The 15,598-nt window shown below is 40.0% G+C and overlaps 1 protein-coding gene across 2 annotated transcripts in view; it reads left to right on the top strand.

Annotated features, from left to right (window-relative positions):
• frmd4a (FERM domain containing 4A) overlaps nucleotides 1–15,598 on the top strand; it is a 96,983-nt gene that overhangs the window by 4,783 nt on the left and 76,602 nt on the right. The window contains exon 1 of one of the 2 annotated variants that reach the window (XM_005939269.3): nucleotides 14,580–15,229. The exons of the other annotated variant lie outside the window; for it this stretch is intronic. Within the exon in view, the coding sequence (XP_005939331.1) occupies nucleotides 15,197–15,229 (33 nt within the window). The 5' untranslated portion in view covers nucleotides 14,580–15,196. Of the gene's footprint in view, nucleotides 1–14,579; nucleotides 15,230–15,598 lie in introns of those variants that run through there. 2 annotated transcript variants of the gene reach the window in all.

The following is a 15,598-nucleotide window of genomic DNA, read 5'->3' as shown; positions in this document are numbered from 1 at the left end:
TTGAAGTTCTTATTGATGATTAGTATGAACAAGAAGCAGAGGCACAGATGGCATCCCATTACTGCTATTCTTTTTTATTGATGCCTCACTATCTTCCACTTTATATTCCTGTCTGCACGCTGTAGGCTACTCTTGCCTACTTTTCCTGCACCACTTTATTTTTGCTTATTTGTTTAGTGCTAGTTTGTCTGTAATAATATAAGAATTTGTCCTTTTACAGCCGCAGTCTGGCTGCAGAACAGTCATGCTTGAGTGATGTTAGGAACCAGTACTGCTGATGTCAGCTAACTAAATCTCTGGAGTTGCTGCAGGAAACACTGCAAGAAACAGTTTTACTCTAAGTTGGATCAGAAAGCCCTTTTCAAACCTCTTTACACCACTGATGCTACTTTTCGCTGTATTTATACTTATTATTCTTTTGGAAGTGCAAACACTGGATTAAAGTTGGTTGTTTTAAAAGCCTATTTTGTCCGTAAATAAATGTAAGCAAATCATTTGTGCACAAAATTTGATGATCATAAAACTGCAGTTTGTTGATAAGTGTCATCACCATAAACACCATCAACATATGACAAATTACATAATTAATTTTGAACTTAGCCAATGTTTCATTTCTTCAGAGCAAATCATATTAAACTGGAATACAATTTGACATTTTGCAACATATTTAACTTCCAATTAAAAATAAAATAAAATTCAATAATAAAGACAGGAACAATTTCAATTCACTATTTTTTTTTTCTTATAAGTAAAATGACCAGAATTAAAGTGTGTGTATCTCTTCCTCATATGCACAGAGGTACACAGTAAGCACAAGGTTTTCAGGTAGTTTGTGGCCTTAAGATTACACTTAGCCTTCAGTGCCCAACATGAAGTAGTAAAAAGTGAGCAAATCTGATGGAGTGGAAGAAAAATACCATCCAAGAGGAGAAATGTTTCTTAAAAATGTAAGTCCAACAATCACATTTTGGGTTAACCTAGGTTTATTGTCCTCTGATGAAGGTATTTATTTATTAATTTTATTATTTGTTGTCTTTAGCTAACTGCTTTACTTACATTAGCGGCTAACATGAGTTACAAGCTAACTATCCTTTTGTTGCTGGGTAAGCAGGATAATCTGTTTTGAGTGTATCTGTCAAAAACAGCTGTTAAAAAAGATAAGATTAAACTATAGAAGAGTTAAATATGCAGTAAACTAAACTGGTACTGCGTGGAGCTTTGAATTTATACTGTGCAACTAATCACAGTATTGGCTGATTAAGATCAAAAGAGCATCAGAAATGTCTTCTTCAGAGTGGATTTGGCTGTGATCTTTGTGGAATAAATTAATTTTCAGATGTGTTCCCCCCCCCTTTTTTGGGTTTGCTTATTTTTGCTTTACTTACTAGCTAAGAATTTAATTATTGTAGAATGAGAAAAGGGGGAGGGTAGAGGGAAGCAAACAAGAGAAACAGTTCAAATCTCAGAACATGCATAAATGTATAAAGGTTGGTGTTTGTGTGCCAGTGGCTAAAGCGTGTAATTAAATCTTCTGAACTGTTTACAGTCTCTTTAAGGACTATTGATGAGCTGCAGAAATTAACTGACTTCGCCATAGTTTCAATTAGCATTAGTAGTGGTCTTTGTTTCTAGCCAGAGGAAGGTCTCAGGTGTGACTGTTGGAAGTGTTTGCAGTAACAGCGTGGTGTTTGCACTGCATCTTAATGTATGCTGCAGCCTCTCAGTGATGTGTGACAGCATTTCTTGAGAACCTAATGGCTGCCAGGTTATCAGCTGAGCTTAGCTGGTGCAGGTATTGTGAGTGAGGGGTTAAGGAAACTGCCATTAATGAGCACCAGCATGCACCCGGCAGATGCTCATCACAGTCTGCCAATCTTTCCCTGTGCTGTGGCTCCCTGCCTTCACCCTGATGCTTGTTAAAGCTCTCTGTCTCGTTGTCAGGCTACCTCTTCAGGTGCATATCTGTGCAGTGAAATTATCCAGGCTTTCTAATTATGGGTTACTGCAGTGCATAGAATGAATATGGGATGAAACGTGTACATTGATTTATATACTCACTCATGACATAACATGTGGTCTCTTGAATAAATATTTAAGAGCAAACAAAATGCTTAGATCCTGCATCAGTTTTAAGAGATTCCCCTTTTGGCTATTGTTGACTTGCAGGATATTGCTTTCAGTAAAGTGCATATAAGATATCAATCTGATAACCGCTCTCCTTTAAGAGGTCAGGATGCTGTGGAAAAAATCCGGGCAGATAAATGAGAGATTTCTGTTTGTACTGGTGCATCGAGACACAATAAGCTCAGTATGGAGCGTAGGGCGTGAACCGTGAGATAAAGGTAAAGTGAGCTGGATTTGAATGTTTCATTTTTTGCTTATTTGCATGTCAGTTTCAATAAAGTGAATGCATAAATAATTTTCCAGGGCAGTGGCAGTGTCACATTCACAAGGTGCCACCTGTCATGTGAGCCAGGATGCAGGTTTAGGGGAGGGGCAGCAGGATGGCACAAGAGGCGGGGAGTAACAGAGGCACCAGGCGGTCTGATTGGCTCACCATCTGTCTCTGGGACCGAGCAGATGTCTGACTAGAAAGACCAATCTCGATTTGCTTCCAAGTTCACTTTCTCTCCCTTTGTGTGGGTGTGTGTGTGTCTGCTGCTGTGAATGTGACTGCCGTGGGTCATGGATGTGTATATTTGTGTGTGTGTGTGTGCTACAACGTGCATGCATCTGACATTTCACACTCTGGTTGACACAGGTCCCAGAGGGGCTGATTGTCTTCCATATGGAGTGAGTTAACATAGAACAGGCCCTTGTCATAATGAAGAGCTGTCCTGTTAGCAGCACTTACAAGGTAGGCATGAAGAGAAAATATGACGGGTGAGTCACTTTGTCATACGTGTGCAAAGTAACTCACCTGTCACATTTTCTCATCGTGCCTACCTTGTACGTGCAAGGTTATGTTAGGTAAACTCAGGGAATATTTTTGCAGCTTCCTTTTTTCTGCTCCAAAAGATAAGGAATCATTTGAAGAGCCCTTTGTGTAAAATGAGAGATATATCGTCTTCATCTGGGTCAAATTATACATGCCAATCCTATGGAAAGTCAGCAAAACACCCTACATTAATAAAGCAACAACCCTGAAGAAGGCAGGGTTTAGCTACTATAGAACAGTGATGGTTGTTGGGCAGGACACAGATCAGAATTGTTCTAAAAACCACACTTAGTCATGGTTTCAGTATATTTATTTATAACAAAAAGCAGTTGTCTACCAGTGAAGTCCTTCAATTATATTCAGTTGATCCAGTAATAACAGAAGGCTTGATTAGCTCCATTTTTGTGCTCAGCAGCCAGGTTTATCTCATAATTCTCTTCTGTCCGTTGTTGCCGTGATACATCGGTTGCAGCAATATTGGAAACAGAGATACTGGTCCATCGTTTATAGAGATAAAGTCGCAAGGTTTGTCATCCAGGAGACTGAATTGTGTTCTGTTTGACACTGTGTTTCCACTCACTTGCAACTTTTTCTCACTGGTTTAGTTTAAACACCAAAAACCTCTCGGTTAAATTTAGGAAAAGGTGCATGGGCATTTAAAAAGTTTTAAAATGCTCCTGCACCTCATTAGCACAGCATGTTGGTCCTTGCATGTTTGTGTGTTTAAATGCGTTGCAAAGGGTTGTGCACTTTAAAATTGTCCATACAAGCGTTCTGGTGACCATGTCAAGAACGTGTTTTGGGTAACTGTGAGACTTCTTTGGCAAAATGGCTGTATTTGCTGCCTAAAACTGGTTGTTTTTGCATACCAGGAAACAGTTAATTCACAGTTTCACTAACAAATCAACTTTTTTCTTTGTACCTCTTAAATTTCTCTCTTAATGTCAGAGTGCCTCTTATTTGAGGTTTTCTTTTTACCGTTCTTCTGGGTCCTCTCCATCTTTTAGCCATGTCTTGACCCACTTAGCCCACCTGAACCGCATCAACATTTCTAACAAAATGTGGCATGACAATGTTACTGAAAAGCAGTGACTTTAAAATAATCAACGACAGCATCTGTTTGCTTTTTAATGTAAAACGTTAACTGTTTGGTTGTGTATATGCCAAACTTCATGTTGCCCATGATGAACTCACAGTAGCTGTGGAGATGTTTGTCTCCTTGTTTAATAATATTTTCCTGCTGGCTGCTCAAATTGGCGAATGGTAGCTGCGGTCCTCCTGGCCTACTGCTTTAACTTTGCTTTAAAGAAAAGAAAAGAAAGAAAAAAATGGGTGTATGGGCAGTGAAACCAGGAACAAATCACCAACATCCTGTTTTCAGCAAGAAATAGAAGACTTTCTGAGACTTGAGAAACTCTTTGCTTTGTGTGTACTGCAGTTTATCTATGTGTCAGTGTTCAGTTCTTAAAATATTCCATGACAGTCAGATGTAACTGAATCAGCACACCCCATCAGACTGACTTTGCTGCGTCTTTCTTTTTTGTCTCTCGCTTCCACAGACATATGACCTTGGTTGTCCTAGCAACAGTCATCTTATTCAACGCTTTTTGAAAAAAATCTTTATTTCTCTACGATTAATTTCCAGTGGAGATGTTTGTGATGTAGAATATATTCAAAACAAAACCTATGTAAACTTGAGGATCATGTTTATGTTTCATGTCAAGGCTTACCCAGTATAGCAGGGTAACAAACAGGATATCCATTTAAGGCACCATTAACAATGACTGGTCTCATTTGAGTGGGTATTTGAATAAGGTTTTGAATGTGTTTCAGACGGTTTAATTATAAGGTGGGAAGTTGAAATGCGAAATGTCATTTCTTCCCGCTGTGCATTTATTGCAATATGTTGAAATATGTTAATGTTAAAAAATATGTTATGTTAAAATGCTCAGTGCCACCAGGTATGTGTTCTTGCTTTTCTGTGAGGAGCAACTGCATGTGTAGTTCAGTTAAGAGAAGTAACGGAACAGCTATAGAAAAGCAGAAAGTGCAATGTCAGTGCATGATCTTCCTGTGTGAAAAATGATGTAAACTGCAGAACTAGGTGTTGAGAAATATTAGCAGAAGAACAAACACACATGCTGCAACAAAATTAGTCAAGACTGTGTTACAGAGTTTCACATATGACCGACAAAATCTTTGATTTAACTCTCTGTGACCCTTAGAAATGTCATGATTTAGGCGCGATGTTCATTAATTCACTGGGTGTTTTTTTTGTGATGATATGGTAATAGCTTACAGTACAAAAAGTGCCTGTGTGTATATGTGCCTGTATGGCTTTAACTCCTAAACAATGAAAGCAAGACTTTTGTTTAACCCACTGAGTTAAAGCTGAAAGTTTGCACGTCAATAACATTTTGATTGTGTGATTTCATATCCACTGTGGTCGTTTAAAGAGGCAAGATTGTCAATTTATCCAGATATTTATGGACCTGAATGCATTTTACAGCTAATTCTCCATGGAGCAGGGGTGAAATGAAAAAGATGAAATAGCAGAGCAGAGCAAGACAAAGAGGGCCAAGCTATAAACCTTTCGTTTTTCTGCCTCTAGAGGGAGATAAAGACATGATAAAGCCTGTTTGAAAGTCTCACCTTTACTCCAACGTACCTCATGTCATTGTTGCCAAATAGCTCAGTGTTTGTCTTATCTGTCCATAAAACTTGCATGCATTTTGTATGCATTTGACATGTCCACGTGGGCATCTGCAGATTTCTGCATATTGATGTATATTTCACTTAACTGTGGACAGTGACCCTGGTGTTCATGCACTAGTTCCAGTTCAAGGCAGGTATGAGCCTTAGTGGTTCCAGGGTTCTTCCTGAAGATCCTAACCAATTCCCGCTCATCGGAGGGTAACAGTTTAGGTCTTCTTCCAGGCCTTGGCAAAATGATGGCTTCTACTTACATATAGTGTTTTTAACTGATGATCTTGTATAAATCTGTGAGTTTCCTTGTTAGATCCTCACTGAGTTCCTTGGACTTTCCAATTGTTCCGAGTGTTAGTCAGTCTAATGAGTGCTGTCAAACAAAACCATTTTATGTTGGCAAAAAGGACCTACCAGCTGTAGTCAATCATGATCACTAATGAGAAGTTCATAGGTTCAGCAACAATTATTAAATGTTTTTAATGAAGTTAACATATTCAGGTATGAAAACTATTGAAGATGTATGCTGTACAATCATTTCCACCCTGGCCAAATTCAAAGTTATGACCACAACTATATATCTAATATAAGATCTATGATCATTTGTGCTTTTAAAATTGTACCGTGCATTTTGCAGTTCTTAATGCATCCAGGAGCCTGCAGGAAGAGTTGTATTCTGGTCATCTGAGCACACCTGTCATTACATGCAAATTCAGCCGGTCAGAGAGCATTAAGTCAATAGTAATGTTTTATTATTGCAAATTATTGTAAAAGGTGTGTACCCATGAGCTAGTTCATGTTTGTGCGCACACACAAAGAGAGTAAAAACAGTGTATAAATGAGGTTCATAATAGGCTGTCATTCTGCTATGGCTAAATCAGGATTATGTAAGCAAGTTACAAAAATATGAAACTATAATAAACTAAACTTACAAGATGTGTAATTAGATAATGATTACACTGTTAATGACTGTCTTTGTAAGGGAATTTTTATTTGACCAACAGAGGATGCATTTTATTTGCTTAAACAATTTGCATAAAGGAAACAAGAGTATTTTTGAAATTTAAAAAATTGTGGCTGCATCCATTTTTAAGTGAAAATTTATTTATGTTTATCTGTTTTGTAATTTAGTTAATTACGGTTCTTATTACAACGATGTCCGGTAATTTGTATTCAGTTCATTTCAAACTAATGCACAATTTCCACCCAGAGCTATTAGCTGAAAACTTAAGACCCAGTCCTGCTGATCAGTGACTGATATCAACACTGACTGACGTTAACCAGCCTAATTCCCTCAGTCATGTATAATATTTAATAAATATACATATATTATTTAGTACTGAGGGAATGTATTACCCAACAGGCACAAGGATGAATTTACTTACTGTATGGATTCCTAATGGTTGTAAAATAGTGTATTAGTAGTAGTGTATGTGCAGTATATGTAAGTTCTTACATTCATCTTAAAAGTTGTCAGACTTGCCAGAAACCTGCTCCAAACTTTGTGCGTTAAAGGTCGACATATACATTAACATATATAGTATAGGAATCTTTCTCCCTGAGGAAAGATATGTAATTTTTTACTTTAATCATGATTACAGCTTTAGCAGTAATAAACTTTTTCAAACAGTTTGCTATTTGATGTGTCATCAAATACAAGCCTAATGCTTAGCTTTCAACCTCTTTTTATAAAGAGGGCGCATTTTATTTGAATATAGGAACTGCCAGCATGTTTTATTAGAGTTTCTTCAGTAGAGGGCAGTGTTTGATTGCAGTTGAATAATGCATCACTTCTGGTACCTGCTATACTGAGTGTCTGGCCATGCTTTGGGCATGTGTTTGAGTGTACAGCGTGTGTCAGGAATATCGAAATAGGTCACATTTCTGTGAGTGTCTTTGCCTGCAAAAGGAGTCATCATGGCAAAACTGCAAAGCCGCACACTTCCTCTGAATAAGAAAAGGCTTTTCATGAACCGGTATGAGTAATGGTGACACATGAATGTAGATGACGAGTCTGTACAAGCAAAGCCTGACACACAAACACCAAATTAACTGCGGTCAACTCTCCACCATGCTGTCACTCTCTGTGTATCTCTCGCTCTCTCTGCAAGGCTCCGTGTGCTGTCTGCAGAGAATGCTGGTTGCCCGTGACGACGGTTGCTAGGAAACCGTTTTGGAATGACTTCATAGCATCGGGCATGCTCATGCCATGGCTCACGATGAATAAAATCAATTCACTTTCCTTCTTACCCAAATGTGCATTTAAATAAGGGGGAAATATTGTTTGGCACCGATAACACTTCATCAGCACGGACATATGTGGTGGATAGAAAGTGTTTTCACATTAGCACATCTATGGAGGAGAAGATTCTAGGCTCCTGTGAGATGTCTTGTGGAAAAAAACGTGAATATAGTCCAGCTGATGCCTATGTTGTTCTTGTACAACACATTTCCAATCAGTGGTCCCACAGAAGCTGCTTTTTTTCCGTGCATAAAACTTGGAGAAATGAGGCTGATTGAATATTTTCACCCTCTTTGTCTCTCGCTGCTATTCTCTTATGCCCACACTCCCTCAATCCCGTATGTCCTTCGCCTACAAACCCCTGCTCACATTACCCTCTCCCATCCATCTTTCTCCCTCCTAATTCTCTGTCTCTCTGCAGTAGTGAGATAAGATGTTCGTCCCTCTGAGCTGTGGTGAGGTGTGAGAGAAGAGAAGGGGTTTCCCCCTCTTCCTTTAACTACCTCCAAGGACTGCAGGCCAATGAGGGCAACCACACATATCAAATGTATGCGTCTGTGCATGTTGGTGCAGGGTAGTTTCTGTTTGTGTGTGGGTGTGGGTGACTGCGGATATGTGTGTGTAAGGGCATATCAATGTGCAAGTGCAGCATGTTTCTAGGGATTGCTGTTTAATGAACTTTAGATTAGATGTCAGACAAATTCCCTCTGGCAACAATCAACCTGGCGCTCTTAAACATGGCCAGAACCCTTGGCACACCCCAATATATAACAGTAAATCTCAACCTTGGCCATGACTGGTGACTCTAAATAGCAAAAACCAATTGCACTAACATCTTGTTGAAAGCAGAGACTAACGCCTCAGTTCTCAGATGTAAAGTGTGTATGAGTGCGTGTGTTTTGTGATGATTTTACTCTATTTCAATGCTTAAATAATTCCTGGACTAATCCTTTTACACCAAACGTTTACCAAGAGTGAACAGTTTAAATATTTAATGATGATTATGTGGTTAGTAGATTAATGCAGTAATTAACACTTCATTGGCTTACTATTTTAATCCCTCAGACACATACCACATAGATTTGTCAATATTAATTTGCGAGATTGCTTTTTTGCCTCTTTTGAGGCTTAATGTGGAGGCAGAAATAAGAGTGGAAGGGTAAAATTCAAGGGATGATACTGATTTTTCTATCCTAGGATTATCAAGCATAGAAGCTGTTGACTGAAATTTACACCCAACATGTGAAAACCTGGAGCAGCGGGTCCCAGTCTGCCAGTTTTTCCATCAGACCTCCCACAGTATTGACAGTGATTGTTAACAGGGACACATCTTATCTCTCCAACTCCCTACTGAGCCGATTCTGTTAGTCTGTGTAGACAAGAAGTCCCTGTCCACCTTATGAGAGTCAGCAGCAGCTTACTCTCTTTTGGCATTGATTTAGCTGTTGTTGTGTGACAGGGTCACACATTGACTTATAGGGTCTTCTGTTGTCAGCCAGATGCCCGGACACACAGTGAATAATGATAAATATGACTCCTTTTTTCTTTCCTTCCACTGTTTCTCTCTGTTTTGTTGTCCCATTCTGCCATGGGGCTGCCAGTCTCTTGTTTAGTGTAGTCACCTGGCTTGCTGTACCAGATATGTTTTGATATATCCTACTATGCAAAAGTCTTGGCTCATCCTTCATTTCTTATATCTTGTTTTCTTCCAAGCAGCCAGACTTTCTTGTAATCTTTTAAAGTGGTCTTGAAGAATAGTTTTCTTCTCTGAAGGTCTTGCAAAGTTTTTTCCTGGCCACTGGCTGTTTTTTTTACCGTAAATATGATTTTTAGTCCAGTCCTCAGACCTGACCATTTTCACAGTATTGTGATCTTTGTTTGCTGAGTCACTTAACACTGACCTATGAATCTCGCAAGTATATAAAAGGCATTTAACCAAAGAGATGAAACTGTGTTGTGTCTACACATAGCAGAGAAAAGACTATTTTAAATGGAATCTTCAGGCACTTCGTTTCTAGCAGCCTGGTGCAAAAATCTGTTCCCACTGAATACATAAAAACAGATATAAAGTAGTATTTTTGCACCAACAAGATAATTCCAAAAGAGCTATTAGCTGAAAGCTGCTTGCTGTGCAGTGTCTATTTAAAAAATATGAGGTAAATGGACAATTTGAGGACAAAAGAAGAAGTGCCCTGTGTAAAAAGCTGTCTGCAGCAGATTAACGGTATCTAAAAGCCACATTCTCTAGAAATAGGCAGAAATCCAGTAAAGACCTGGTAGTTGAGCTGAGAGATACAGCTAAAGCTTTAGTTAATTCATCTACTGTTTGCTTAAGTCTCATCACAAATGGTCTCAGTGGAAGGGTGGCTGTCAAAAAGCAATTCTTAAGAAAAAGAAATAGGTATAAAAGGTACAGGTAGTGGATCTTATCAAAACGGATGGCATTGTGAATGCAGAAAAGTGTTTTTGCTGCACTTGCAGAAGAGTATCTGATTATGTGCTACCATGAAATACCTTCTAGAAAGTGTCTGATTGGCATTGGGTTCATTTTAAAGCATGGCAGTGAACATTAGATTATATGTTGATGCAGTAAAAGCATACCTTGATGAAAACACACACCGAGACAATGAAACGCTATCATTCATAGATTGGCCTTTTCAGAGCCCGGACTTCAACATTACTGAAGAAGTGCTGTCATGCCATCAGGGAACAGAGCAATAAGCAGCCAACGTCCAAAGAAGAGCTCTGAATGTCCTTCAAGAAGCCTGGAGAACTATTCCTGAAGACTACTTAAATAAATGAGGTTACCTAAGAGAGTTTAGGCTATATTACATAATAAAGGTGTTCATATTAAATACACACTGCGGGTCTCAATAAAGTGCTGCACTTTGTGAAAGGTGACTCAAGTCACCTTTGCACAGTGCTGTAGTTCTGCAGATATTCCCTGGTTGAATTTCCACTATTGGATATTTTAAAAAATCAAACTAAATAATCAAACTAAAAAAATGGTGTCTGGCTAATTTATCAGAAGAGCACTGAAACGTCCAGAGTGGCAGATGGAACAACAGATTAAACGACAAAAAAGACATCAGGTTGAAGCATGAGTTGGAGAGCCTCTACAAGGAAAAAAACTCAATAAAAAAACCAAACCTCGTTTATGCTTTCTTTTTCTTTTTTCTTTTCTTTTCTTTGTTTTGATGTAGTTTAATTGGTAATCATTGCAATTAATTCCTTTGTTTCCCCATGAAGTTACAGTCTCTAATTACCTCAGCCGATTGGCCGTCTGCTTTTTGCAGTGTAATTGCAGCTCTCAATAGAAACACAACCAGCCAGAAGAAAATTACACACCATTTTCACATTTGTCCATGATGTGACCCTCATATGTTCACTCAGTGGAAATGCTGTTGTCTGTACTGGAAAGTGTGAAATTTACAACGAGGGTTAAACGCAGAAGAATATAAAAAAGCAAGCGTGCGAGAACCTAGAGGCGCCAGAACAATAAAGCTGCACACTCGGACCAAAGTGTGTCTGCTCACATCAGCGTGATGGAAAAAGTCACCAGGGATTAATTTTGGGGTTCAGCTGGGGCGACGGGGACAGGAGTGAAGTGGAGGAGAGGAGAGTAGATGAAGGGGGATGGGGAAAGGATGGAGGCAGTGGGGATGGGTTTAAGGAAAGTGTGCATTATTGAAATGTGCAATACCCTGTGTAGTATTGTCCTGTGATTGCGATGTTTATCACCCCCTATATTCCACCCATTCTATTCTTTATGTCCTGTAGAGGTGTAATAGTGAGTGGGATGACGAGGTGTGTGTGTGTAGGATTTGCTGACAGGTTAACATTCACTGTCAGCAGTAATGTGTGATGGTGATATATGGGTATGACAGTAGGGCTTGCCTGGCACAGCACATATAGTCTGGTTAAAAAAAAAAAAATAGCACTTCAACCTTATGCCTCGATGAATTTTTATGTTTGTCCCCTCAAAAAAAATGTTTTATTTAGCCAGAGTAGTAATATATATTTAATAAGGAGAAACAGAAACTGTGAAAATTTGCTGTGAAAATAAAATAATTTTCAGGCGCAAATGCGCTCTAGATTTATGTATAAACTTACATTTAAGAGCCTGCTGTGAGGTCAGAGGTCATCTTATTAATGCAATTTGAGCTCCTCTCTTTGCCTCCCTATAGAGACCTCTGTGGCGCCTGACAATTTTCACCTCATCAATAAGCTGGTGTTTTACAGAACTAGGGATTGATACAGTGTGCGTCTGCACTGTCTGTTTATGTTTATTCATCTGTGTCTGTTTCATGTCACTGAGGCGTGTGAATTTGTTAGCACGTGCAGCGATACGGTCGCGTGGTGTCATGGCGATGTTCCGTGTGAAGTAGTAAATTGTCTTATGTTAAGTGAACCGAGGAGTGTTTTCCCGAGGGAAATCTTTTGTTTATATATGCGTCATTAATGAAATTCATGACTTTGAATGCTATCCCTTTTTAATTAGATGGTTAGTAGCTCAGTGGCTGTAAATATTGCATAAATTTCAACCTTATGGATCCCTGAGCAGTGCTTTTATTAAGCATACATTCATGTTTGTGATGGCGTAGTCCAGAGAAGACTCTTGTGCAACCTCAGTCTTTGCATTAACGATAAAATCAGTTTGACAATGCTTGTTGTTCATACATGAACATAATAGGACCACATTGGTGATCATGTCCATGCATTGCTGTGCTTAAATGTCTGCGCCGTCCAGGCAAGGCTGCGATCAATGCTGAACTTTGACAGCAGATTCCAGTTTATCTGCTTTTTCATCGGTGCAGTGGATATCTGATGGTGTAGTGGTCACAGCAGGATTTCAGCTTGTCGACACAAATCAATCACTTGGCCATTGATTAACTGCTGCTGGGATGTAAACGTACCTGAAGACACACATATTGATGCACTTTGACCAAATCATGTTACGGAAGAGAGCAGTGGATGCTTTTTGTGCAGCCTGATGTGTTAAAGTTAGACGTAATAAATGGAATTATTCCTCTTATCTCCACTTCAGCACACATTAAGAGTGTTTAGAACCATTTGTTTAACACGCTTTTCCTTGGCTTTTCTCTGTTGGCCCTCTGTGTGTTTCAGAATTGATTCTGGGATTTTACTGACCAATTTTAAAGCAGATTTGGGTCAAAAATGCCGATGTGCCCGTATGAACCAGTTCACAGCCTTTTAATTTGAGGTGCTCAGGGCTTAAATCTAAAGATGACTGATTTTGCCATCAGGGCTCCTCAGCTTTGGAACAGCCTGCCTGAGGAGATAACGCTCACAACATCAGTGATGTCCTTCAGGTCAGTTTAAATACTTTTAGGGCAATTTGAATACTTTTGCTTTCATTTAAAAAATGTACTTTAGTTTTAATTTTTTATGGTCCTTAATCGGCTGTCTAATCATCTAGGATTTTTCAGTTGCCGTGTTTTTATTCATTTCATTCTTTTATTGATAGTTTTTAATATTGACATTTTGTCAGTATAATATAATGTGTCATTTTATTGTTAATTTTAAACAGCCTCTCCATTCATCATTTTGTGTTGGATTTCTGTTTGGCTTTCTTTATTTAATTTACAAGCAGATTCCTCTTTTTCCTCACCTCTTTTACAGCACTTTGCAAAGTCTGTTGTTAATGGTGGTATATATAAAAAGTTATTACTGTTCTCTTACTGTTTTTATCAGAAGGACATTGTAAATTTAAAGGTTAGGACTGTGGAGGGGCAAGGATATGTTATGCTGTAGACAAAAGCTAATGAGGAATCCTCAAAGATAAATTATATAGCAATCATCTGAGTTAATTTGATTCTTTTTTGGGCCTATCTGGGTCAATTACAAGAAGCAAGGATAAGAAACAGGAGAGGCAGAGTGCTTCAATTGCATTCCAGGTATAAAGGCTTGTTGAAGTCAGCGGGCAGCCATTTGAACCACTGATGTCTTCTAAGTGCATAGTTTGATCCAGCTGCTGTGACTGAGGAAAGGCAGCAGGCACAGGAGTGATTTACTTATCTATTTATTTATTCCATGTATTTATTTATTTATTTAGAATTATCCCACCGCCTCTGCGTGCGCCCACCCTAACGGACATTGTTGCCATGGCAACGGCGAGATGCAACTCAGAGCAGAGGTGATGATTTGTTCACATTTTCATCCATTTATAACGGGGAATAACGCTGTAATGCTGTAATAGAGCAACAACAGACTGAATCTAAGAATCTAACGTCACAGCACCAAAGCGCTGCTGTAACACAATATACCGGATGACCTGTCACATGCTATGAATATATACTGTGGGCTTTGGTGCAGGTGTAGCTGTGTAAGCGTGGGCATGCCAGGAAAGGAGGGACAGGGTTTGTGTGTGTACTTGTGTGTCTAGAGAGTGACTCATGCCTTGTCTGTTAAGAGAAAAGAGGCTGATCAGGTTGCTAGGCGATTAAGAGCCACTATTGTCTGTAGGGACAATAGGAGACCCAGGAGTGCCCTCTTGTCGCTTTCTTTTCTCTCTCTCTTTTTTTAATCCTTTTTTTTTACACGTACTACAAATGTACATTTTGTCTGACCCACCCCCCAGCTTGGGCGGGAACACAGAGTTGACAGTCAGCAGGAAGATCGACAAAAGGGCATTATGGGAGATGGGGGGGGGGGATGTCCAAGGTAGCAAAACAGGCGGACAGAGAGATCAGAGTGCAAGCAGAGGGAGAGCACTGCCAGGAGAGCTGTGCCATAGAGAGAGAGCGAGAAAAAAACCTGCAATCATTTGCCACATTGAAGGGAACAAATGTAGCTGGAGGCACTGAGGGAGAGGGAGAGAGAAGAGGACAGGCAGAGAGAGAGAGAGCGGGAGAGGGAGAGAGAGGGGGAGAACGAAAGCCAAGGAGAAAGGGAGAGAGTTAGAGAGAGACAGAAAGAGAGGGCAACCTTCCGTGGACATTGCACGTTAAAGCCACACTGTTTTGTACGGGAAGATCCACACCAACTGACAGGTTGGCGGAAGGAGGAGAAGCACTGGGAGTTTGGCACTGCCCTCTCTCCTGCTGCCTCCCTCAGTGTGTGTGTGTTTGTGTGTCTATATGCTTGCACTCACACACATACAGACACTGGCTCTCTCTGTGAGCCTGTCAGAGCGCTGGGCTCTCTGGGTGGGTAGGGAGCAGTGTTGTAGAAGAGATGTTCGCTCTGAGGATGAGACAGCGTTTCTAACAGGATCTATTTGCGGACTGGAATAATACGGTGACACAATCGAGAGGGGCCCGAGCCCACTGGAACCAACCTCATCAACTATGGAGGGACTGCTGTCTCCAATGAGGACGCGGGTAAGTCACCATGGGGATTGCAGAGCATCCCACACGCTGTTTCTTCCACAGGAATCCATCACCAGAATAGCATAGAGTGAGATGGCGTGCCCTAAAAGCTGCATGATTGCTGAAATAAATCAGAAATTGTAGGCAGGATGCAGGGAGAGAGTGGGAGGCGCACGTCTCAGTTTGGTGTGTAGGTAAAAATGTTAAACCTGAAATTTAGTTTCAGCTTGCATGCAGTCTGTGTGCGTGTGTGTGTGTGTGTGTGTGTGTGTGTGTGTGTGTGTGTGTGTGTGGGTGTGTGTGTGTGTGTGTGTGTGTGTGTGTGTGTGTGTGTGTGTGTGTGTGTGTGTGTGTGTGTGTGTGTGTGTGTGTGTGTGTGTG

The sequence above is a fragment of the Haplochromis burtoni genome, unplaced genomic scaffold (genome assembly GCF_018398535.1).
Source record: "Haplochromis burtoni strain Fernald_Lab_line unplaced genomic scaffold, NCSU_Asbu1 Contig_264, whole genome shotgun sequence".
Taxonomy (NCBI): Eukaryota; Metazoa; Chordata; class Actinopteri; order Cichliformes; family Cichlidae; genus Haplochromis; species Haplochromis burtoni.
Note: the sequence above shows the minus strand (reverse complement) of the source record. Positions and strands in the feature narration are given on the sequence as shown.